The following is a 27214-nucleotide window of genomic DNA, read 5'->3' as shown; positions in this document are numbered from 1 at the left end:
GCAGGAGGTGTTCTTTTGTCTTGGCTGCAAGCATGTCATGCATTCTGCTTTTGTTTTTAGGCCTTGCTTTCCATCTTGAGTAACATTGCTAAGTAATGTAGTTTTTTTTGGAGAAGGTTATTTGTCTTCACACAACTGAAATTATCTGTCAATAAAGCAAGATCATTGTCTTTATGGGAAACCTTTAAATGCTGCATGAAAGGAGAAAAACAAAATTACTGAATATAGCCTGTATTATCTTTGTACCACATTTTCTTGATTTTTAGGGCATTATTGAATAAGAAAGGTCTTGCAAATTCCTAATGATTCAGTCAATGTAAAATCCATGACTTGAAATGTGTTTTTCTCATCTCTTTTATTCTACATCTCTGTTTTGTAAAATAAACAGACTAGCAAAGGGTAATGCAGTGGGTCACTAGCTAACATCAAGGAACATTCCTGATTAGCCTGAAGCAGTTTGTTTACAAGTAGTTGATGTCTGAGTAAATAGGATGTAACCAAAGAGTTTAAAAAGCCTTTAGTGGAACGGTAGTGGTAGCTTTTAGTACTTTCTTTGATCAAACCAGGGATTTTTTTTCCCTGCTGACATGCTGACCTTCACTTTGTGAGTTTCTTTATTTCCTTTCCTTCTGCTTTGCTCCCTTACAGAAGAAAAAGCAAATGAAAGCACACCAGACACAAAACCATTCCTGCTGCCCCAAAACCCAACAACCCTCACCCCCCTCCCAAACTCCCCAAAACACCAAACCCCACCAAAACAGAAAGTCAAACAAAAGAAAACCCCAGAAAATCAAAACCAAAGTTATTGCTGCTGTCACTTGGTTTACAGGAGTCTGCCATGAGAGGTAAGTAATTTAAGATGTTGTCATAGCTGTTCTAGAAGCCATCTTGGTAAGAAGTTAATCATCAGTACTTAGGAAGAAGATGTGCTTTCAGTTTCTGACATGAGGCAAATTTTGACATTTTCAGTGATTATTTCAGTTTTGTCCTAAATGTGTGTTTGGAAGAACTACTTTCAAGTTTAAAAACTGTTACCATAAAACATTAAGCAGTGGGTGGGAGTCTGCCTGAAAAGGTGCTTCTCCATGTTGTCCCCTCTCAGCTAAGCTTCAAAATAAAACATTCATCATGCTGTAGTTTCCTGGTCACTTGCAAGTTGTGCATGGTGTATTGGAAGTTAGCCCACATTGCTATCCCAAGCCTTGTTTCACTAGGAAGTGGCAACTGTGATGGTTCTGTGGACAGAGGAGGGCTCCCTCAACACTCCCACCAGCCCTGGTTTTGGAACTACGAGTGCTATTCGCTGTGGGTGAACTGCACTGTGCACCAGGGAAATTGCCCTGGGGGAGATGGTTCACAGAAGCTTCAAAATTTTCTCTGTTTAAGGGATCATTTAGATGTGTCTGGGAAAGGCAATGGGCAATTTTAATTGAGTCAGTCTTGCATGGTTTTTTTTGATAATTGCTTTTGCTGAGCAGTGGTTGAGTGATGGCAAAGATACGGGAGTAGAAGGCAGGGCTTGATGACTGAGAGTTACTTCCTCACCTGATTTTTTTTTTTGTTTTTTTTTTTAAACTTTGTAATTTTGTCTTTTTCTGCTGCTGTCACTGCTCTGCCTTTCTTATGCCACATCAGCTATGCTGGCTTTATGTTTCTTTTACTTGACACAGGCTGGAAATATAGATCTTCTTATGAGTAAATAGGAAGAGGTCAGAGTTGGGGTGAAGAAATAATCCATGCAGAAGGGTTTTGGTCATCTTTACCCTCACCCTCCACTTCTAAAGGTGGGCCAGGAAAAGATAGTATTTTCTTTTAGACTTCGTAGTAACTAGGAAAGGACTGTCTTTGTAATACACAAGAACAACTGATATTTCAATCTAGTACAATCAGATCAAACCTGATCACCATTCAGAAAATTGAAATAAATTCCTTTAAGTAATATAGCCATGATATATATAATGAATTACACTAATGTGAATATGCAACAGTAAGCAAGTTAATTTTAAAATATAACAATAAATGTTATTCTTTTGAGACTCTGGAAACAAGATGGACTTTCCCCAAGACATATTTGTAATTGTGGTATATACAGACTTTAGAAAACTGAAACATTGTAAGTGCATGTAAGGAATACCTAATTATACATTCTTTGTGGCCATCACTTAAAAGCTTGGATGTAATTGTAGTCCTGTTTGTTAATGATATAGGTATTTGAAAATCAGTCAATGGTCAAATGGTCAAAATCTGGTAAAAGCAGTGCCCTTGGCACATGGAGATGTGTGTCTTACCAGTCCTGGGTTTTGGTGAGTGCACATGGGCTTGACATGTATTGGGAGCCCTGTAAAGCAGGGTTGTGTTTTTAGGATTAAACTACACAAACTCCAGTAACTCGTTGTCATATGCTTTGGTACTACCCCTGTGTTTTTATGTAGACAGAGCCTCTTGACATTTTGTGCTGGATTCCCCGTGCTGCCTCTAGTAGAAGCACCCCAGGTAAATATTCCTGCTCTTGTCATGACTCTTGTAATTTGCTTTTCCTGATGTCCCTTTGGCTTTGCTGTTTTTCTGGGAATTTCAGGATTTTCCAGGGTTCAATTACGGCTTCTTTGCTGTTTGACACTCTAGTTAAGCCCTTCAGTGGCACTAATTTTTTCTCTCTTTTGGTCAAGAAAGTTCCTTCCTGCATGAGCTGGTGCTTTGTTTTCAAGCTCATCCTATGTGAGTCAGCAAGCTTTTTCTCTGGAAACCTGTTTTAGTACTACATTTCCTTGTTCCCTCTTAGGAGGCTCCATTACTTCAGATCCAACTTCTTCATGGAGAAAGTAAATTTAATGAAAAGAAAGATTTTATCTGGTGAAAAAAATTAGTTTTGGTAGTAAAGAAATGACCAATTTAAAATGAAGTTAGTTCCTTTCCTTAGCGTGTGTGAGTGTCCAGATGATAAAATTGAAATCTTGGATCATATTTGATAAACTTACTACATGGACATTAGATGGACAGAATTAGAAACTAAGTATAAATAGGCAGACAATTTAATAATAGTTTGTCTGCCGTTGTGCAGCTATTTCTTAGTAGATGTTCTTAGTGGTGCTATACTCCCCTAATTCATCCTTGTGTCACCAGTGCTGTCAGTGTTGCAGTTTTATATTTCAGTCCTGTAGTGGATAGTGTGTTGATTATTTTCATGAGCAAATCAGAAAAGAGAACTACTATGTTACTATATTGTTTGTTTGTTTTTGTTTTGTTTTTGTTTTGTTTCTCTGGTTACCAATCTAAGCACATACATTTCATTGGTTATTCTTTTTCTTCCCCCTCAGTTTGTGCACCCAAGATAAAACAGTCTGAGATCAGAACTATAGAACTACTTCCTTAAAAAACAACATGTTTTTGGCAAGTAATTACTAAAGTTATTAAAATTATTAAAGTTATTTAAAAAACAACATGGCAAGTAATTTTCCCATTCTTTGGATTTCCAGTATTTTTTCCTCCAAAAGGAAGGAAACAAAAACCTTCTTGCCTTCTTGTCCAGACTAGTGGTTATCCAGTGAAGTTTTTGTATTTCCTTTTTTAGAGAAAGTTTTTTAGCCAGAGTATAGTTGTTGATTTTCAGTTTTTAGCTTTTTCTGCCATCATGCCAATTCTAGATACTGTAATGAAATCTTACATAGAAATAATAACATATGTAGAATGCCTCCAATGTGTTAAACAATGACAAAACCCACAATTTTATAATGTTTTGGCTTCAAGTCACACTTTACATATTTAAAATAAATATTCAAAAATTATACATGATATAAATGTTTATTTTCCATTCAGGAAACTGAGTTCATAGTGTATAATCTATAAATCTTGATCTACTTTCAGATTGTTTTAAAAAAGCTGCACGTTTGTTAGGCACTTTCACTGTATTTATCCTTTGTTGTTATTTTAAGGACCTTAAAGAATGGCAGTATTAAAACCCACCAGTTTTAATCAGACTAAACAGTTCAGTCTTCCTTTCCTGTAATCATTAGAAAATCTTAATTTGTTTGAGAAAGGGCAAAGTGGCCTTTATTAATTTGATCAGTGCTCAGGGTCATGCTTGTCAGCTGAATAAACATGAAAGGAAAAATATATTTATCTGCTAGTGGCTTTTCTTGGAATTTGAGTGGGGTTGTTACACTGTTCATTCCAGAGCAAAATAGGTCAACTATCTTAAATATCCCTTTCTTTCCCACAACTCCAATAGTACTAAGAAATCACGTGCCTGAAAATTAAATTAAGTACTGGATTTCCTATTAGTTGGGCAACAAGCTTAAGTCTGCAAAAATAAAATAAGCTCTACCTTCTGAATTTGTCTGGTAATCAGGTACTACTGTTCCAGTTAATGAAAAGTTAAAATACTTCAAAGTGGTAAATTCCTGTGGCTTTTAGCATCTGATCTCACTTGCAGAAGTAAGTAAACCCAGAGATCAAAAAGAACTGTCATACATTGATCTTTCTTTCTGAGACTCTGCTTTTATAAATCCATAATGTTATAGAATGGGAAATGCAAAGCAAAACATATCCCCTAGATGCACATTAGCTTCAGTTGTGCTAGTAACAGTGACTGGAAATCTGCTCTCATTCTGTGAGTCACTGTCTTAGGTGATCTGCAAAGGTGTCATTTTTATTTATTTTTTTTTTCTTAACCCATTCTAGCTCTATGTGTGTTAGTATGTATTTGAGGCGTATACATTTATAAGTAAAATTTTACATGGCTAGCACCTGCCCCCTCCCCATTCCTTGTTAACAGAAGAATGTCCACTTTTACCCAGGAGATATATATATATATACACACTCCTATATATGTGTGTATGTGTGTTTGTATATATTTATCTGAGGGAATAGGTAAGGGATGATTGACTAACTGCATTAATCTGCAAGTGTGGCCATTTTTTCAAATAATGAATAATTTTGCCATTTCCATGATTAAAATTCAGAGAACATGATGTAATAGTAAAGATGTGCTAAAGGTACTTAAACCTCATGCACAAATCTAGGCCATTTTTAGGGAGTTTATGATGTAAATGATTATCCTTTTCAGTGTGTATGCAAATTAGCTGCTTCTAGGGTTTGTGTTTCTTCTTTGACTTTGATCTGAAACAAGGAAATACTGATTGAAGTAGAAGAAAAATAGTGTATGTAGTAGAATGAAAAATACTTCTATGCTTAATTCTGCTTTATGGTGTGCATCAACAAGGGTACAGGGTTTTTTCCTAAGATTTAAATATAATACTTTCTGTGCTAATCTTCCTTCCATCTTTCCATATAAGATGTCAAGATATAATTTCTTGAGCAAAAAGTTATTTGGTAATTCTGAGAGTAGTGTGGGACTTTTTTTTTTTGTTTGCTTGAGACTTCAATATCAAATGGATTTCTAGTATAGGAATATATATTTGTAGCTGTTTAGATCTGTATTAGAATTCTTTCACCTTGAGCATTTCAGGTCTTCCATGTTGGCTATTTAATTTTGTACAACTAAATTCAAAATTTTGGGTGGTGGTCAAGAATCTCAGCTCTTTGCAGCATAAAGGGAGAGGGGTTTTGAAGGATGGAAGAAAATTTTCTCTCATAAGGAACATTTCTTTGTGTCTTTGATGCTCTGTATCTCTTTGGGTGCTTGCCCTGCCCAGTGCGGCAGCACATTTCAGTGTGTTGGCTGTTAACACAAAAGCTGATAGATGCAAGAGTCATGATTATGAGCCATAAACCACCTTTGTAACTCTAGCAGTGCTGTGTGAGCTAGCAACTGTGACCCTAAGCTCTGGCAATTGTAGTGGTCCTGTTGTCTAAAAATGTTGGCATAAGGTCCTGACATATCCTAGATATTTGCTTGTCTAATTTTTTTTCTTTTTCCTTTCCTTTCCTTTCCTTTCCTTTCCTTTCCTTTCCTTTCCTTTCCTTTCCTTTCCTTTCCTTTCCTTTCCTTTCCTTTCCTTTCCTTTCCTTTCCCCTTTCCCCTTTCCCCTTTCCCCTTTCCCCTTTCCCCTTTCCCCTTTCCCCTTTCCCCTTTCCCCTTTCCCCTTTCCCCTTTCCCCTTTCCCCTTTCCCCTTTCCCCTTTCCCCTTTCCCCTTTCCCCTTTCCCCTTTCCCCTTTCCCCTTTCCCCTTTCCCCTTTCCCCTTTCCCCTTTCCCCTTTCCCCTTTCCTTTTTTTTTTAAACCGAATCTGACTGAAGTCAAATGTAAGGCCTAGGTAACATACTCTATCAGTTAGGGTCCCAATGATAAATGGGTAGTGTTGCTTAATGGCCTGTTCTGGTAAGTTTTTGGGCACCATGTTAAATTTGCAGTATGGATTTCTGTACACAGATTTCAGGAGCTTTGTGTCATCTGGACAATGTAGGCTTTCCTCTCTTAAGATTTTTGAGCAGGAGTTGATGTGAGCAGGTTCATATTTACCTGGAAAGCAAACAGCTTATGCCTGACTCATGAATGAGCTTGCAGTTGATAGCAAAGGACAGCTTTCAGCTTCTCTGCTTTTTCAGGCAAGCTGCTATTAAAGGTAGGGTAGGAACTGTTGGGGAATTCGTTTTTCATAAGGCAAGAAAGAGAGACATGGAGATCTTCCCCAAAAAGGGTTGACTTTGATTGCATAAATCCAGTGTTTCAAAACTGTAAAAGAGTAATCAAATAATTTAATAAAAAAGTTGAGTCTTAATATTTAAGGTTGATTTATAAGACTTTTATGTTTGCACAGCTACAAGGTAGAATACTGATCTTCATTTTTCACCATATTTGTACCATGGCTTAGCAATTGTAGTTTGTTCTATGCTGTATGCTAACTAAAGTTTATTTCTGGTCTCGAAATATGTAGAGGTAAACCACTGGCACTACTTAAGCCTGTATGATAATGAAACAAACATGAGGTCAGCATTAGTAGACCAGCATGCTTGATAAATATGATTTTTCTTTTCTTGTCTATAATGTGAAGTTTTAAAAACTCTCAACGGGTACTGCATTTTTTGGTTGGTGGAGTCTGTAACAGTAAAGTTTGGTCTGTTCAGAGAGTTGATCTTTGTATGCCTGATGGCGTATCTCAAAATACTGGCTGAGCTGTTTCTTAATAAATGAAGCCCTAAATGTTGTGGCTTTTAAACTGCTGTGAACCTAGGAGGGAGACTGCCCATGGAATTTTCTATCTAAATGCCAAGCTGTCTTCAGCTGTCATGGAATATGAAAGTGCAGCAGTTCTTCTTCCCTAGCGGAACTTCAGGGGACTCTTCAAATAGTGTGTAAGAATAAAGTTTAAGAAACAATTTTTTTTTCTAAAACCTTGCAGACTTTTTCTGACTTGGATTTAGGACTTTGACAATGAAAGTAATAAAGGCATGCCTTCAAGATGTGGGAGAGGAGCCTTGTTGAATTTTAAGGGTCTTTTTTTCATGTACCAAACTCCCTCATTATATTTGGTGCTGTCCTTAAGTATAATCTTTCACTTACTGTGATCTGAATTTTCCCTTATATAATCTTCTGAATACTCTTGGTGAGATGTTGAGGTAGGATCTGATAGCACTACTGCAGTCTCCCTTCTGTTTGCACTACATGTCTTTTCTTTGGGAAGAATGCGGACAGGTCCGCAAAGATGCAAAGATCTGGTGGAACAGAGTCTAGTGTAATCCACAGCCTGGGGATGAATATGTGCCTTCTTGAGCTGCCTTTTGGACACATCATACAATGTAGCATTTCTCCTGAAGTTAATTACTGGCTTAAATGAGAGGAGGAAGTGAGTGGACAAGTTGAGCATTTTATCCTTTGTTTCTTTCATTCCTTCAAGTCTGTATATCCTGGGGAGAGGCAGCTGTCCAGTCAGTGTACTATCTGGGGTTGGTTTTCCTGCTCTGCTGTGAGACACTTAGAAGGGAGGGAAGGTCTGCCTTTCTCTAGTAACCTCAGTTGTGGTAGGTTGTTCAGTGACTTTAGTGAACATGTATAGGCTCAACAACTGGTAAGGCGTCCTACTGGATGTCCAGTAGGCTCATGTCCAGTTGCCTGTTTTTCTTTACTCTTTCATGTTGTCTGGAGAAGCTGGAATCCTTTCCTTTTCTGGAGTCAGATGGATTTCCAAGATGGAACCAGGTGGAAGAGCTTGCTGCTGTTTGTGCAGCTGTCTTTTAGATAGAGGCAGAGGAGAATTTTATTGACTGAAACAGTCTTAAGACCCTTAGGCTCTGAGTTTAAGAAAGGTTATTGTACTGAATTTTATGCAGACATTCTGCTGATCAGGCACTTTGAGACTTTTCTGTCAACATTAACACATTTCATCTAGACACTTTTGTGATTGGACTGTTGGCTGTCTTAAAGGACCATTGTCTTACTAGTGATAATAACTGCACATACTGTTGTTGTGAGGACACACATCCATCTGTTGGCTGGCTCTGCAGTGGGTTGGCTGCATGTGGGACTGCAGCCTCACATGCTGAACATCTAAGGGTATCTTTCAGTAGTGTGTTCCTGAATATTTCCAGAACCTTAACTAAACGAGGAGAATGGGACAGAAATCTGAGATCAGATTTCTGTTTTATGCTTCATTCTAAAAATAAGTGGTTTACAGGCAGTGCATAATGAGCTGCATACCTGGAGGTCATTGTTCTGGAAATAAAACACCTGGCAGTGCCAGTCATATTATGAGAGCAGTAAAGAGAAGCATACCTGCAATACAAACTAGAGAACAACAAAAACTCAAATGGTAATATGAAAATAGAAAAGGAATTATTAAACATTAGGAGGTTTGCATTGCTCTATTCCTGATTCTTCTTTGGCTAACAGTGGCCTTGAGCTGCTTCCTTTCTTGTACTTAGACCTGTAAATTAATTTAAATTCTGTAGTTAGGGGAAGTAGCTTCCACTGTGGAAACATAGCGGCTACTTATGAAGAAATGTGCCAAAGAACATGGATGTAATAATGAATCCTGACTGAAGCTAAGATGCCTGTAAAGGGAGATAGGTGACCTTGAATCAGGCAAGCAGGTAAAGGATGGAATTGCCTTTTTCCTCTTCTTGCTGAGTCCTCTTTGCTTCCTCCAGGCACCTGGGAAGTTTCTCCCCTGCCTGCCACTTTGGGGAAGGTATGAATGAGTATGGAAACTCTGAACCAGGAGTCTGAGCTAAGGTTTTAGGAACTTCTAAAGATTGCTATTTTTGTGAAATGCTGTTACAGAGAAAATATATGTGTTAGTTTTGGTTTGCTGCTTGAGTCAGGATTTCTAACAGTACTGTGTTTCTTAATGAGGCTATAATGTGTGTTTCAAACTGCAGCATGGTAGTAGCCTGGAAAAGATTTACAGTACTTCACATTCTGTAGCAGTTATTCATGGTGAGTCCATTGTTTCATGTTATTCTTGTGTGACCTCCTGGTATGCTGGCAGTGTAAGAGATGAGACTGTAGGAAAGACAGTTTAATTGATAGCCTTTATGTGGGGCATGAACAAATGTGGTGCAGCAGCCTAAATATTGCTGCATGCATATAGTTCTGCACCTTTGCATCTGCAAAAATAGATGAAGCAGCAGTATTAGAAGGGAGAGAACGGCTTGAGAATCTAAGTTAACAGCCAAAACATAAAGGGTAATTTAGAGTGATTGCATTTCTTATTAAACAGATATGCTATTTGCGCTAGTTGCTACATTATTTTATAAAATAAGAACAAGCATGTATATATTTTCTATCCATTTTCTTTGTTGGAAGGTTGTTGATTTCACTGTCTTTGGACAGGACAGTGTTTGCTTGTTAGAGGAAAGAATTCTGGGTCCTCTGTTCCCTGGATGGGAAAGGACTGTGGAGGCAGTAGTCCTGCAGAGTAGATCCCTAACTGAGGTCTGAATACCTTGGTTTATGGTGCATTTGGGACTCAGAAAAAGGACTTTGAAGTGTTTGATATTGACCTTCCTGGGGAGGAATGTGCTGCAGAAATGTTGCATAGTGGTACTCCCTCCTGAGTGACTTTAATAAGGTATGTTGGTGATTGATTTGATGCTTGTAGTCTTCACAACACCCAATGTTAAAGCTATATTCTGTCAAATCAATTAGATACTTAAACATTATTATCATCATTGTCGTCATCATCATCATGATGCAAAATATGGTCTGTCTTCTCCAAATAGGTAAGGAAAAATCCAAATGCTAGCCAGAAGAAGCTTAGTGATTGCTGAAGTACAAATCATTGTGGCATAGCTTTGAAATTCAAAGTTGTTTGCCCTCCTGTCCATGAACTACTTATTGTTATCAATAACTTCTTGAAGTTGCTATGAAAATAAAGATGAGGTCACTAAGAAACCAATTTGTGTATCCCAGTTGCTTTGCTTTACCTGTGTTTTTATTCTGAATTCCAAGTGGGGGATGCATCAGTCCTGGTTTAACCCCAGCTGATCACTAAGTACTGCACAGCTGCTCACTCTCCACACTCTTCCACTGTGATGGGGGGGAGAATTGGAGAAAAGTAAAACACATGTGTTGAGGTAAGAACGGTTTAGTAATTGAAATAAAGTAAAATATAGTAATAATAACCTTCATATTTGCTTAAGATGAGTCAATGTTTTCCTTTTTTGTGAAATTGTTTTATTAAATTACTTTTAAATTTAGTTTTAAGGATGTCCAGTTAATACAGCAGTTGAACAGCACAAAAAAACTGGGTTAACTCCCACAGTGATATGTAGTCACATAAGTAATAAATTTCAAAGCTTTTCGTATGGTGTGTTTTTCCTAGTGGAATCTTGTTAGTATGGCTTAGCAAGATTGTTTTATTTCAGTTTCAGGCTATGGTTTAGTGAATTACTGCTATCTATCAGAATCAAAGAAACCAACTAAAATGAAGTGAAACCATACTGTAGGTACAGATAAAGATATATCTAAAGGAGATTCTGTTTCTATATATAGATGGAAATAAAGAAGCGTTCCTGATGTCTTGTTAGATTATTCCAAATTGCTTCCCCTAATACTTGAGAGAGCCTGAAAAATTAGATTGTGATTTAAGAAATAAGTTGTCTTGGGCCTTCTTTGTCTATATGACATGTTTGGTGACAACATGTCAATTGTTTAAATGAAAAAATGGTTGGTTTCCAGAAAACTTTGATTCTGTATCTCATAATTTTATTAGCCTTTTCATCCCTTGTGCTGGCTTTCAATACTTTTAAATAAGAGCACAGATTTGAAAAATGAACGAGTTGTGTGTTTTAGAAACTTTAGGTTTCTATAAACTGACAAATTCCTAAACCATAGAAAAGGCAGTATCTTTGCCCTCTAATAGATTTAATTTGTTTTCAGATTTTGAAATGGTGAAATTGCTTCTGTATTTTGAAGCCACTGGTCTGGAATTGCTCTAGCTGATAACCTCTGTAACTGTACACAGATTAAAGGATTATGTGTGATTTAAAATTTTTGTCAATGACATAGACAACTTACTTTGTTTTATGAAAGATGTAGGGTTCATTATTTTGACTAAGATGTAACCCTGGAAATACAGGATGAGGTATGGTGCTTACTTGAAATGAGTGTGTACAAAGTTGATTTACGAGTCAGTTAAAAGTGCAGCTGCTTTACAGGCAAGAGATATTGAGTCCTTGAGTCCTTGATAACAGAAGGTGGTTGTTGTCCCTCTTTTGACAGCTCTCCTCCTTCACTAATGGAAGGTGTAAAGAAAGTTGAAGTAAGACCATAACACAGTGTGAGACATCATGGGTAGAACTGTATTTTTTATTAAATCAGGTTACTTTAGGAAAATATTGGTATAAAACCCTTGTCACTGAGAGGTTACTACCATCTTGCAGATACTGTAGTGCTTCTGTGCTAAGTCCTACAATGTAGACATTTAAACAATACTTGCATTAAATTACTTAAGAGATTCATGGTGATACCAATCAACTGCTACAATTTAGTGTACGACTAATCCTTGTAATTTAGAGAGTTTTAAGTCATACTGAACTTCTGAGGAACTGTGTGTAAATCTCTGAAGTGATACAATCTATAAATAAATCTCTAAAAGCCATGCATCTTCTTTTGCTGTTAATTTAAAATTTTCTGTATGAGGGTGAAGAAACTATAGCAGCTCTAAACAGTTCATAAAAAATGCAGTTGTTTAGATTTGGATGTCTTTTACATGTCTATTTTGTGGTTTCCTACACATGTATACTACTGTCTGTTCTTTCAGATAAAATGTGTGATACATTCTGCTGTCATTTCTTTGCCTAATGGGACTTAATATAGGATTTTTTAAAATCTAAGTAGAGTTCTTCCCTTTTCTCAGTCATCAATATAATTGTTTTAAATAGCTGCTTGTTTAACTGGAAAAACCTGGATAAAAAAGACAGGACAAATAAGGGTAAGTCTACTTAATAAGTGTAGGTTTTACACTGGGGCTCTTCAGAATGCATGGACAGTTACTTGCTTAGATTACACAAATAATTAAGTAGAAGGGTGGAGTATTTAAAATGATCCAGTGTCACCTGTCTGGTTACATGGTCTTCATGGTTTTTCCTAAGTGCAGTACTACTTAAAGTCATCAGGCTAAAAAAGAATAAAAATCTTTCTTAGGCTGGATAGTGTTAATAAATCCCTTCTGGTAATGTTAGACCTGGGTAAATTGTCTGAGACTGACAAATGGCAACTTAGTGATGATTTGAAATGCAGTGGAAGCACTTAAAATTACAAACGTGGTTCTTGAGTTTTGTCCTTAACAACAAATCTCTGCCAAATGCAAATTGGATTGTGCACCCTTGCACCCAGATATTCTTACCCTTCTGATATTTCTTCTGCTGATTTTACTAGTGAGGCTAAAGGAGAAGCATCCCAGTCTCTGAATTTTGTTTTAGAAGATGAAGGCAAAACTATAAAGCTATCAAATAAATGCCCTATTCTAGTTCACTTTCAAACGAGTTCAGGAAAAGGGTTTTTCATGGTAGCTATTGTTTGGTAACGGTGTGTGCTGTCTTTCTCAGCACTGAACGGGAAAGAAAGAGATCAAAAAGCCCTTGTCTGCAAGGTCTCTTGTGGCGAGGCTGCATTATTTAAAAACTTAGGAGTGTGTTAAAGGCAAACTCAGGAAAAACCTGCATTTTCTGGATGTGCTTCTGCTGCTTGTTAAGCTTAATTAAAAAATAAAAGAAGATACACCTACTGGTAATTATTACTAATTTGTGCTCAAGTTCGCACATGCACATCACTGGTTCATTGATCAAGTAAAGCATTTCTTTTCTCAATCAGACTGTAAATTAACAATGCAATCCCTTCACATAAATAATATTGCTTTCATCTTGCATTGATTTATAGATCAACTTCAGCTCCATTACATGCTGAGAGCCTTTTACTCCAAGCTCATTTCATCATGGGTTTCTCTCTTTTGTTTTGTACCTGCCTGGCATAAATGTGTTGTGTTTCCCTTTGATAAGTTATTCCTGATGAAAGTGATGCTGAATTTGAAGCTTTATGTGGCAAAATGGATTATTTGATATTTTAATGGTCTAAATAAAGAATATTGAATTGAAAATATTTTAAAAATTTTTTTACATGTGATGATTATATCACTCATTTTTATGAGGTACTTGTGAATTGCTGTGGCTGGAATGCCTGGTTATACTTAACATTGCTTACTAGTTCTTAACAGAATTCTTACTAGAAAGCTGCATTTCAAATATGTTTTCCATTAGTCAGAGGACTAAGTTAATGAGTAGGAATTTTGTTAGTTGCTGAGAAGGTCCCTCAAATGCTGCATTATGGTCAAGAAGCTCTTCCTGTGCTTGAAACAATGGTTTTTCAGAGTGGTTTGTTATGGGGAGCTGGCCAGTGGGACCAGGAATATTTCAGCTTGCATTTTTATTTTTAATTTTGCTGTAACTGAGGGAAAAGTGAGACCTAATTGAGCATGGATGGAGCAGATAGACTTGAATAAACAATTAGTTTTCTGAGCCTTCCAATGTGATAGAATAAATGAAACCTTTATACGTAGTCTAGGACCTCATTGGTGAATGTGAATGGAAATAGATTTTATAAAAAACTAAACTGCTTTTGCTTCATTAGTATTCATGGTATAGCAAAAAAACCCACAACACACCACCTCTTTACAGAGTATATATATTCTCCTCTGGATTATTTTTTTTTCTCCATGAGACAAATGATGATGGTGTCAACAGCTGATGAAGATGAATAGGCTTCTTTCTTTGTATTTAATTTTGTTTTCAATTGAAAGTGACTTTGAAGGTTGGTTTTACTAAATTTCCATCCTGCTAGTTAAAGAGCCAGAAAAAAAAAAAATCTTTCTTAAAAATCTCTGTAAGAGCCAAAGCATTAGAGAGGTTTGAAAAAGGTGGGGATATGGATGCCTTCACATGCACAGAGTAGAAATACTTATTTCCATGAATTTGTCATGCATTTCTTGACCTGTTGAAAGGATTATTAAAATAATTAAGGGTGAAAATGTTTCATGTAGTGTCTAAAATATCAAAGTTCTTTTCAGTTTGCTGTGTAGCTAATTTCTACTTTCATTCAGAAATTAAGGAAATAGAGTGGCTAATTTAATATCTTTATCTTGAGCAGAGCATAGTGCATAGTTAATGCTACTAATGGCTCTGCATATGATAATAAGAAAATTAATGCAACCATAGAAAACTGAAGAACAAAAAACTACCAAAGAGGTGGCTTTACCCAAGTGAAGGTAAGAAAATAGTACTTTGTCACGGTATTAGTAACTTTTGTTTAAACTTGGTGGTTCCTACTGTTAAACTGAAAACTTTGTTGTCTTCTCTTCCACTTCTTAAAGCAGATAAACCAGTGAAAACAAAGCAACCTTCTGAAGTGTTTGCTTAGTGTTAGGAAGATGTGATTTTTGCAACTGGCTGTTCCCTACCCTGCCAAGCAGTTTCTTTGTGAGGATGCAGCGGTGGTCAGCCACTGCTATTCCTCAGTGTCCATGGGCTTGCTGGAAGGATCAGGACTGCTGTGTTGATGCCTGCTCCGTAAACTTGCAGTGCCTTGTGTCTGAAATAGTGTGTATGTGTGGTTTTTCTTCTGCTGCAGATTTCCAGTTCTTGTCCCTTTGCCCCAGCACAGGTGTTTTCCTAGGCCTCAGAGCCACCAGGTTTGTGGTTGGGTTGTGTCCTTGATTTCCCCCCAGAGTGAATCAGGAGTACTTCTGCCAGCTTTCTCTTGCTGAGTCCTGGCTACTCTCTGTCTTTTACAACAGGAAGATGTGGCAGTAGTGACAGCAGATTTCAACACTATGAAATGCTTTTTCCTGACAAGATGGCCATCAGGGCAGGGGGAGGAAGGGAGTATCCTTCCTGCTGCATAGCAGTGGCATACTTTGCTGCACATCTGGGCAGCTAAGGGTAGATTTTCTTTTTTTATCTTTGTCAGATCCCTTTTAAAAATTGTGGAAACAAAGGTAAAACATGAGCATGTTTCCAGGGCAATGCTTAGAGGACCTGTACCACTGCAGAAAGTGGGGTTTTCTTTTTCCAGATAGTACCTTTGCCTTAGAGCTGAGTGGGTTTGGCAGACCCCTGGGACACTGCTCTCTGTTTTCATGCCTTTTTTTTTTTTTTTTTTTTTTTTTTTTTGGTTAACTTCTCAAACAGACTTCCTCACAGAATCTGCTGTGTTGGATCTGGTCCCTCTGTGTCCTTCCCAGTAGGACTGACCTATTGAGCTGCTGCAGCCTTATCCTGGCTAGCAGTCTGTTTGTGATGCTTTGACTTCACTTTTTTTTAGAGTGCTGACAGTTTTTCCTAGTTTGGAAATGATGTTTTTTTGTAAGAAGCAAAAGGTCTTAGCCCATCATGTGCATTCCTGAGAAGATACCTCTATGACTGTCAGAATAAAATAAAAAAGGGTTGACGTTACCCATAAGTAAAGTGCTCTATCTGATCTCTTTTAACCATGGGTTGAATTATATTTTTTTAGAATTGTGTTCTGGTTTCTGCTTATGTTTTTAGGGCCTTATATGAGGTCTGCCAAACCTGCTATTTTTTAATCTTTTGGTGTTTGTTAAAGCTGGGTGTGTAAATCCAAGGAGACTGAGGGCAAGCTGAATTATTGGAGGCAGTGCCTTCAATACAAATACTGTTGCTTCCTTTGTTTCCTGGAAAGGGAGCAGTCTGTCTCTGGGTCTGTGTGTACAGATGCAGCACACAGGAGGCTTTCAAGAACTGAAGGACTCTGTCATATTGTAACAAAACTGTTCCATCTTAACAAGGGTAAAGTAATAATTGGCTCAGACAGCAGTGTGCATGCATATTTATAGGTCACTTTTTGGCCTTGTAGAATACTGTAAAGGCTGTGCTTCATTTTCTGTGCAATCGTGTAAATATGTTTCTGAAAAAGAATTGGATGCAACCTGATTATTTTTAACATATCCATAGCTGATACTTCAAATTTGTCTTGAGTTGTATTTATTTGCTTTTAATTGACTAGGCATCAGATTTGTTTTCAAGAAAAATACAATTGTTTTAAATGCAGATTTGCATTTCTAGAATGAGTGGGAAGTAGGTAGCAAGATAATGTGGTTATGTCTCTGTTGATCCTTAGCAGAATTTTTAAAATGTTTCTTTACTACTTGGGATATAATAGGTAAGATGCTATAGGAAAACATAATGATTTTTTTTGCTGCTGGTCTTTATACAACATGATGTGTTCAACGTAACGAACTGGAAAATTTTGAATAGTGACATTAGTTTTAAGGACTCTGTTTCTGCATATATGTGGGATGTAAAATCAATAAGTACAATGATTAGAAGTGATGATTTGTGAATTGCAGTTTTACTGTGGGTTTCTTTTTACCTTGGTAAGGACATGTTTACAGTGCCAGTTGCAGGCTGCTTTCATGTGTAAATCAAGTGTTGCTTTATGAATTATTAGCAAATTCCCCTGTAAACAAGACCTTTTCTGTCTCTAATCATTTAAAATCCATAGTGAGCCTAGGATCTTACTTTCTGTCCCTGCCATAGGTGACAGACTGGTGTCACTGTCCTTACAAGGAAACTGGAGGTCATAGGGGGAAGTGAGATAATCCAAGGCTTGAAGGCTAGACTAGAATGACAGATGCCACTAGGCTGGAGAACTAGTGAGGTCTTTCAGCCCAAACTGAACAGCCCAACCTTTCTCATGGGGCGGCAATGCTGAATTTAAGATATGTGCGATAAATAGCGATCTTCCTTCTTGATCTGTGGTGGCGGAAAAAATACCTGCTTGTATTTGAGGAATTGTGGTAGGAAATGGGGCAAGAAATGGTATCTTTCCTGGTTGATTGAAATCCTTGTGGCCTGTTGAGTCTTTCTTTGTATTCATGGCTTCTTGGAAGTGGTGCTAGTTTTTGGAGAAGTTTCCTTTTATCTCTGTGTGGTGAGTTATTTGTGGTTCTTTGTTCCGCAGGGGCTGCTCTGAGAGCTGTGAATATTCACAATAGTTGCGTAGTTCTGTAAACCCTACTCAAAACTAAGGTGGATTAGTATTGCTTGTGAGTAAAGGGAATGTAGAGTATTTTAACCATCAGCTGATTTAAAAAGAACTGTTGACAGTCTCGTTCAGCTAATGTATTTGATACAGGTTTGTGGAGATTCATAGGCAGCCCTAGATTGGTCAGATTGCACCCACAAGCAGAATTCTTCAAAAGCTGATGTTGTTGTGACCAAAAGCAGTGGATTCTGTGTACTGCAGACATGAGTTACTGCAGGACATCCATGGAAATTTGATTGCACCTCTGCTTGTAATGGTACTGTAAAATAGACTTCTCTGGTATCTGTACTACACCACTGTGGCATTTCCTCTTCAAGTCTAACATGGTTCTACTGAGTTCTTGTCAATCATCTGGAGTAACTAAACTGCACTATGCTCTTAATTGATAGAAGTGTATTTTTAAATGAATTTTAAGATGCTTTTGCAAAGTATGATCCTATCTGTTGATAAGATTATATTTGGTGTTGCTTTCTATATTAGTGCAGCTAATCAAAACTCATGTATCTGTGCCAAATGTAATTAGAGTATTTAAATGATAAGAACATACCTCTCCCCTATGCCCAGCTGAAGTAAGTTTGTATAGCTTGCATCAAAAAGAAAAGTGCCTTACTAGGCTATTTTGTTGCAGCAACTGTGCTTAAAGTGCTTGCAAAGAAGCAAGACAGAGAGGCAGCATGCTGAGAGGAACCCAGTGTAAATAACATGAAGAAACAGACTGATTTATATCAAAGCAGACTACTAGGAGTGTAAAGGGTTAACCACTGTTGAACTAGTGGTAGGTCTTAGCACAATTGGATTTGTAAGGTTTGTGGAGCCATGCTCCTGTTAAGCATTTAACTTTACAATGAGAGTTTTTAGTGAATGACTGAATCTCTCTTCAATGTCAGGGAAGCTTGTGTACATTTATCTGCATAGGACTGGAGCCTGATGCTTTCTCACTTCTTTAAACATCTGTGATTTGGCATATTTCTTGACAATGTATTTAGTAGTGTAATTTTCTTTGGGGACTTCAGGTTAATAATGAAAAAAAGCCCCTCTTTTTTTGGATTGGTGCTTCTCCAGGGGAGATATAAAATGGGTGACAGTGCACAGCCCTTCTATGGAAACTTTAGGACTGAATATGCATGTAGAGCATGACCTGAGGTAGGAAGAAGTTGTGCTGCGTTCAGGAGGAAGAACGCTTAATAGAACATCTTTGTTCACATTTTTAAGACTGAATACTTGACCAGTATTTTCCAGTTTCTGTGGGAAGTAGAAATACTGTCTGTGGAGCAATTGGGGGAGGTTAGGAGTGAAGTAGTTTGGACAGTGAAACTGTAGTGGGTGTTGAAAAAAAAGTGGAGTTGATCAGACAAGTTCAGTTCTCTATTCAATTTAATTTTTATTGGAAAAAGACAGTCCATGTTGCAATGCATTTCAGCAACCCAGAACTGCTTATTTTCCTTATCCTGGTTTACAAGTGAGAGTTTATTCTCTTAGCTACATTCACCTTGTACCATGAATTTTCTGAAATGCATTTTCTTTCTGACTGCCTCACTCCTCATTATGTACTTGGCTCAAATTGTGCTCCTGAACACTGATGCGAGGTCTTACTTTGAATCAGTTGTCATGTCCTTAATTTTCATAAGGACGCGTGGGCTGATGTACTTGATGTGACTATTTGATGATATAATTATAAAGCACAGAATTCATTCTAGCTTTAGAATAAATACATGGTGGTAGATAGGTGGATTTAATGCTACTGAGGTTTTGAAAAATATTAGTATAATCCTTTCTGAGTAGGTGAGCTGTTAAAAGCCCATAGTACAGTATGGGAATAATTTTCTTCAGAGGAATCTAACTGATTCTATTCACACAGAAAATGAATAGCTTGAAAATACAGAAAAAAATATTTGAGAACAAATTGATTCCTGTATAATGGGAGGAGACTTTCACTCAAAATTCTATCCCTGTTTCTACAGGATCTCTAAATCTATATGTAGAAGTCTATGGTAAGGATATTTTGATATTCTCTTCTGTGTAGTTTTTAAACCATTCTCCTCTAATAAGATTCTCTCTGTTCCGTTTTGTAAGGTTCATGGGCATGAGGGGGAGCAAGTAGGGTTTTATGAAATCCGTTATCTCCTAAATTTTGCAGTGCTTTTGTAGAAATTCATCATATCTATGACATGAGCAGGCAAATTTTTATATCAAAGATATGGAAAAATGTACTGGAAGAAGTAAACAATATGTTCGTCATAGGTTGGTGTTGTGTGTTTTCTGTCTTTCAAAGTGCCTTTATTGAGAAGGTATTATTTAGTGTTGGGGGAGGGAGGCTTTTAAATAAGTTAACTATCCATGCATGGTGAATATTAACAGCAGAGACTGGTGGCGAGATGTGCATTTATTAAAAATCCCTCTCTAAGCAGCCTGCATACACTCTAAGGCTAACTTAACCCCCCTTGTACTTTAAATACAGGGCACTCAAATACATTGATTTCGCAGTTTTCATTTTTCACTGTTTCCCTCTTTTTAGCTTAAAAAACCTGATCTCTGTTATCCCAGTTCACCCAAGGTCACTAACATTTCTTTTCAAAGGGTGTTGAGAGAAGGATATGGCTGCAGCCTGAGTGCAGTAATAAGGGCATGAGATAGCCAGATACTCCAGATGTAACATGAATGTGTGTCTGTTGGAAGCTTCCTGCAAGGATATAACTATTGTAGTCCCTGCAGCTTGCAAATTTTACTGATTAAAAAGGGGAACCAGTCTAACCTTGGTTATCCTGTTGTGTTTGCATGCCATGTAACATCAGCACATGGCCACATAGCTAGTAAGTATGAAGTAAATACCAATACAGTGATGACTGTGGATAAGCAAAAGTGAGTGCTGAGCAGAAGCAGCTTAATTAAAATTATTTAAAATCTCTGTGGTAGAATTTCAGCTGTCTTTTAGATAGTTGCTTTAATCTTGTCCTATGAACAGCAGTGTCTAATCTTATAATCTGGTAAGATGCACAGCCTGAACTTTCATGGTGTTCAGGTTTCCAGGAGGTCTTTCAAATAAGTATTAACAAGTTGGAATAGGTCTTGCTATTATGTATTTGAATTTGATGTAATCTTCCTACTGAATGATTGTGGTGTCTTTCTGACTAAATTAACCACTTTGTACGATTTGAATATGTAACATGTTGTGCATCTTCAGAACCAGCTTTGTGTTCCAAGAAAGTAGAATCTAATGTTTTCTTTTTGGTTTCATTGGACTTGAATGCTCGACCTGTGAGGATGGGAAGGCTATTCCATTGAGGGCAGAAAGCCTCATCTGCTACAAATGCTTTTGCTTGAAATGAGGTCTGAATGAGGGCTATAAACCCTTCTAGTTCTGGTACATTTTCCTGTCTAGAGGCTGGCACAGGAAGGGCGCTTGCAAGCCTGGATGCTTTCTGCAGTCCATTTACTTTCATATTTCCCAGACATCCAGAGCTGTTATGTCAATGCTGTTAAAGGGTATATCCTTGTCTGCTCTTCTTGGTTTACTGCAATATCAGTTAGAATGTACAGACTCCTGTCAAATACACATTTTACATGCTCTTAGATGATTTTGGGCCTTTGGAAGCAAAAGTGAGTCTTTGGATAGCTTCCAGAAATGCTTTGTTGATACAGTTGTAATTGTTTCTGCGAAGCAAGAGTTCGCCATCTGTATGAAAATGCTAAATCTTGTACTTCCATGTTGTTTCTTTGTAGTCTTATACCTTAAAAATGTCTTTCGGTGTAATAGAGTCAGTCAGCAAGAAGAAGGTACCTTTTTGAGAGAATGCTGGCAGGACATTGCTATTAAGACTATGAGCTACTGGGGGCTAATATTTAGACTGTCTTAGCTCTCTGGGATAGCATCATAATTATGAGTTGAATATCTAGATGGTACTGTGCTGGTCTGTACTATAGCACTGTCTTAAAGTTCCTTCTGAAACTCAGGAAGCTGTGAAAATGTAGCGCAGCTTATTTGGGAATAATGACTTCAAATCAGACTGCATGTTGTGGAATGCGCAAGTCTGTTCATTGTGGGAATGACTTGAACAAGCATAAAATTTGAATATCTGGTTAAAAGGGGAAGAGATGAAAGAATGGAAGATGCAAAATTTTGTTATGTTTGCTTAAGTGCTAATGTGTAATTCATGCTTAGAGCATGAATTGATTTTTTTTTCCTTCTGTGGTTTAAAAGCTTGATGAACCTTAGTTCAGGAAAAAAGAGATTTCAAGTGTGTTGATTACTTTGAAGTGTAAACCTGAAGAAAGCATGAATTTTTGCCAGTAACTCACCTAAAGCCTTGATGGGATCAAATCATCTTCAGATGCTTGGACTAATTTGGAGTCTAGAACTAACCAATCTCCATCAGAATCCATCAGTCAGTAAGCAGCTTGAGTATCTGCTTTTAGACTTACCTGAAAGACTTTCAAAATGGTAGTTTTTTTACAAGTTAGCTGTTGTCAGTTGCTTCCTTTTTAAAAGAGTAATTTATATTTAAATTTAAATTAATCTTGTGAGGTTGCAAATACAAAGAAGTTGTAAATACAAATACTTGTGATGTGCTTGTGTTTGTGGAAGGTGAATAGTAAATATTCTTTGTGATCCCAAAAACACTCAGTTTAGTGGCTAAGGGCATGTGCTGTGAGTTAATCAAATACTTCAGCGTCTGTTGTGAACATGAATGAGTCTTAATATGCTGAAGAAGCAGATTAAGAAATCAGTTGCATTTCTTGATGCTTTAAGAGTGTATGTACACTTCCAATGAGCTGCAGATTTGATTAAAGTAACCTTTAAAACAGTCCCCAAAGCAATAACTCACCTGAAATATGAAGTACCTGGGGAACTAAACATGGGATTCAAAATGCTTTGTAGGGAAGACAGTACATTGCTGTCGGATTAACTGTAAGCAAAAATGGGCTTTGCTGTGCAGCTTCATCAGTGTTTCTTGTGACCTTGACTCATTCCTTTCAGTGGACAAAAAGGATAAAAGGGTCAAGTATGCAGGTGATGCATAGATTTTCTGGCTGGTAAGTCTCAGTACATGAACTGTAAAAATAAAACACTTAGACATGCTTGGCTTCCTAAAAAATTGTAGTAAGAATTAGGGTTTAAATATTACAGAAAAAAATTTGAATGATTTTTCAAAATGATGACACCATGCCACTGTAGCACTTACAGGAGAAGGATGGTTGTAAACCTTTTTCTACTTTGCATATTTGCATACCCTGCTTTTTTGTACTTTCTTGGCATTTGCTTACATGCGTTTTGTCTTGTTTTAGTGAATTTAATCAAATGGTGAGACATAAGATGCATAGTCAAGACCAGGCAGCTAAAATAATTGTGGCTATGATGACAGAAACCCCGTCTGAAGAATGAGGATCTGTATTTCTGTTTAACTTCAAAGTCAGTGTAAATGAATGTGCCTTTTATACACAGGATAATTTAATTTTTTTTTTCACTGACATTGATAAATCTGTTTGTTGTTATTTCCCTAGACTGGGCAGTGGTTTACAGTTTGGTGATGGTACAGTGCCATCTAGTGACTGCTAACGTAGACGTGGGGAAAACTTGTCAAAGAAAAACGTTTGAAGAGCCATTCGGTGTCTGGCGTAGGTTTCCAGATCAGGTGGCTCACAACTGCAGAAATGTTGCTTTATGGAAGGTTGAGTAAGTTGAAGTATGATCCCTTTTATCTTGAGACAGGACCTCCGTGCGCAATGCTCTTTGTGTGAGATTGGTTGGAGGTGGAGTTACCTGTTCAAGAGGAGGATGGCTTTCTTACACAGCCAGACACAAATCTGGCACTTGAAAAATTTTTCTTTTCAAAATTAGCAAATTAGTTACCTTAAGATCTTTGGGATCTTTTTTTCCCAAATGATGTCATAATCTTTAGTTGAAGGTAACTTACATTTTTCTTTCAATGAAGATAAACATTTAAACAGTATAGGTATGTATTTTTTTTTCTGTTTCTTTGCAGCTTGATCACATATTGTCACCTCCACCTATGCCTTTCCGAAAATCCAGCAGTCCTGAAGTATCTTCTGGTCTTGGAAAATCTCCTAAATTTAAGAGGCAGTTGAGTGAAGATGGGAGACAGCTCAGGAGAGGAAGCCTTGGAGGAGCTCTGACTGGTGAGTTTGGGGTATATGTAGTGTCACCTGGGTTAGCACAAGGAGCTGATGGCACTTCGACGCTTGGTGTTTGCCTTGTGGCTGAACTTTTTGTAGGAGGTGTGAGCTCCACCTGGGGTTTCCATAGTCTCTTCCCAGTGGGTTCCCTGACTGTTAGTGAGATGAGTAATGTTTGAGGTTCTGCCTCTACGGGCTGCTGAGAGGTGGCCAAGCACAGCCTGAAAATCACCCCTATCTTGAGATTTGCTTGACTGTGACATTTATCTTGCTGACTCATGTGCATCCATCCATGGGATTGCCTATATCTTGTTTCCTCTAGGAGTTGAAGTGCATGGATGGTGCCTTTAAACTTGATTTCATTGAAGAAAATGCAATTTGACATCATTTATGTGGTGGAATACTCACAGGGGAGGAACAGCATTACCAACTAGCCACAAGCTGTGGACTGCATCTTCTCCTCTGTGGAGCTATGCAGAGGTAACAGGATGCTTGAGGAGGGCTTAGGCCCTCCCTGCCCTGGTAGCATCTTCTAGATACTAGGTGCTGTGACTGGTATCTCTGTGGCAGTAATGGTCACTGAAGAGTGATTGGTTTTGACTATGGAGTAAATTAAATAATAAAAAATAAATAAATTCACTGGAATTTGAATCAAATATGTTTCTAAAGTGCATAATGGGTAATAGAGGAATTTGTTGTACTTGGTGAGAGGGACAAAAGATTTCAATAAATTTACTGAAGAAAGAAATTTCACAGAGTAACAGAACGTGCTGAGTTGGAAGGGACCCACAAGGATCATAAAGTCCAACTCCTAGCCCTCCACAGCACCATCCCCAGGAGTTATGCCATGTGCCTGAGAGCATCGTCCAAAAGTATCTTGAAATGTGTCAAGACTGGTGCTGTGATCACTTCTCTGAGGAGCCTGTTCCAGTGCCTGACCTTCTCTGGGTGAAAAACCTTTTCCTGATACCCAGCCTAAACCTCCCCTGTTTCAGCTTCAGGCCATTCCCTCAGGTCCTGTCACTGCTCAGCAGAGATAAGAGATCAGTCCTTGCCCCTTCTCTTCCCTCATGAGGAAGTTGTTTTATCTGTCCAAGTGATGTTGATTGATATTAGAATCAAGTACATGAAATTCAGGTTAGAGGAAGTTGAAATGGTGTTTACTTGAGATAGGACTGTCCTCTGTCTAAATTATGTGAATTGTTCAGAGTTGTTATTACTTGGGAATGAAAAATGGTTCCATAGTGGATAGAGCTGACTCTTCTGCATTAAGTGTCTGAAAAGTACCTCTAGAGTATTTGCTTTTCTCATTTCTCTCCTACCCCTTTCCCTAACCTTTCCCTGGAAGAAGCTCCAAGAAGTTATAGCAATAACTCTCTTTGTGTTCACCACCTTAAAATCACCTACATGGGTTCTGGTAAATGACAAATAATTTTGTCTTAAGGAACCTAAAGAATTTAAGAAATTAAACTGTCTCACACTTTGTGAAGAAAAAACATATGCTACTACAGGAATTTCTTGTAGCTTATAACACATAATTGTTGCTCTGATTTTTAGTGTCACTAGGGGAAGATCTGACATTTCCCTTGCAATTTCCTTTTTATCACGAGTTGTTACAAAGCTTTCAGAAACAGTGTAAGAGTATTTGTGATCCATATGGGCTTTCATGAAAAATAAGTGACCTGCAGCAGACAAGGTCAATTTTGGTAACCATTTCAGTAAACTCTCTGGCAGCTCTGGAGTGTTATACCTTTGAAAGCTTGGAGTGTAAACCAAACTACTGTTTTAGTGAGACTAGAAACTGCCAACATAGTTAATTTTTTTTAGCAGGAGCTGGTGTAGTTCTTTAATTTTGTTTTTGTCTAACTTTAAAGTGGAGTGGTGGTCTTTAAAAACTGATCTTTGCCATACAAGCTGTGCAGATAAAGAGGAAGAAGACAGCCTAATCAAAAACATAGCAATTGTGCTCGGCTGCCATAGTCTCTAGTCTTTATCTCTATGCTTGAATTATTGCTTGAGGCCTTTATAAAGGGAAATGGATATGCTTTTTGTCTGCATGCAATCTGTTGTGCAGATTCATGTCAGGATTTGGGAAAATAGCGTGCAATATTACTGCTTTATTACCAATGCACTTTAAATGAACCTGAATACCCTAAGGCTTTGGTATCTTAAAATAATTTAAATATCTTAACAGCTTTTATGATACTGATTAAATTAATCAAACTCATTCTGATGACAGAAAATTCTTTATATTCTTTAGGGATTTTTTAAAAAACTGTTTTAAAGAAACCACTGCAGATAGAGGACTAATTCTTAGAGTTGTTTCAAACGTTCAGTAATCTGAAGTTAATACAGTGTTGTTTTAGTCATGTATTTACATACCTTTTTTAACATACTGAAATTTTGGGGTTTTTTAAAGATTTCTTTAATGCTTAAGAGTGGTTTGCTGCTGTGGTTTGAAATGACAAGAATCACAGTGTCATTAAAAAAAAGAAGTGGTGCACAATAAATCCTTCTTTTAAAATGGTGAACTGACGTGAGCTTGGTAAGGGATAACTTCCATGCTCACACTTTCCCTCCCAAATTTCTGTTTAAGTCTTAATGTTTTTGAAAAAATATTCCTGGTCCATAAAGGGGGAGAAAATATTTGGAGGCCCCTAATTTGAGAAAGTACTTGATCTTTAATATCACTATTAATGGTCACTGTCTTCCTTTATTCTTTCTTCTCTTTTGTTACTTTTAATATAAAAAAGCTAGCATTTTAAATGCTAGCTGAACAGTGGGTATCAGTTCATTGGAAAATAGTTCGGAAAAGTATATTTGAAATATTTTCAGTTCAGTCTCTGCCTCTGTTGTTAAAAAATGTGCGACTCCTAAAATACAGAAGGTGGGAGTAAATAAAGCAAGAGACAAGACTTCTAGCTTGCAAATTTGCAGAATATTCTTACGCTGATGTGTGTTGCTCACTCCAGATATTAGAAAGGCGAATTGCATTTTGTATTTTACTGTCCCTTTCCTTTGGCTGTTAAAAACAGTATTATTGAGCCATAGACCATAAGCAGTATTAACAATGAAAATAAAACAAAATTTATTTGTTTATATAAAACAAAATAGTTCAATTCCTGCAGAGCTGAATACTAACAGAGGTAAATATATAGGGATTCTACCTCTGGGAATAGATCCCAAATAAATGAGTTTATTGAGCTTGCAGGAGGGAATAATGTTATGTGCAACATATGAGAAGAAATAAAATCTATATTGTTGCAGTATATTAAATGAGACTTGCAAAACCTGAAAGATTAGAGTTACTGAGAAGCTACTATACTGAATTGGCTGAAGTAAATTACAAAACTCTTTATATATGAATAGGAGAAAAATTGAGAATTATGTACTGGGTCATCAGTACATCATAATGTACTGATCATGATGATGAGGGAGAAGAGGCTGAAACCTGCAGAGGTAGGATTGAAACGGAAATTATTTTTGACACAGCTTCAGTGAAACTAGAGCCAAAATAGTTCCCGTGATTTTAAGCAATCCAGGAACCACATGTTTTCAGTGACAAGCAAAGAATGCTTTTCAAAGTAGAAGAAAAATGAAATCAATGTTTTTGAGAGTAAATCT

At 37.3% G+C, this 27214-nt stretch overlaps 1 protein-coding gene across 1 annotated transcript in view; it reads left to right on the top strand.

Moving 5' to 3' along the window:
- The window catches only part of MAST4 (microtubule associated serine/threonine kinase family member 4), a 292007-nt gene that overhangs the window by 42882 nt on the left and 221911 nt on the right, over positions 1-27214 (top strand). Inside the window, exon 2 of the mRNA XM_054002715.1 lies at positions 23440-23593. Coding sequence (XP_053858690.1) covers positions 23440-23593 — 154 coding nt within the window. The remainder of the gene's footprint in view (positions 1-23439; positions 23594-27214) is intronic.

The sequence above is a fragment of the Vidua macroura genome, chromosome Z (genome assembly GCF_024509145.1).
Source record: "Vidua macroura isolate BioBank_ID:100142 chromosome Z, ASM2450914v1, whole genome shotgun sequence".
Lineage (NCBI taxonomy): Eukaryota > Metazoa > Chordata > Aves > Passeriformes > Viduidae > Vidua > Vidua macroura.
The sequence above is the reverse complement of the archived record's forward strand: the minus strand, read 5'-3'. Positions and strand labels throughout refer to the sequence as shown.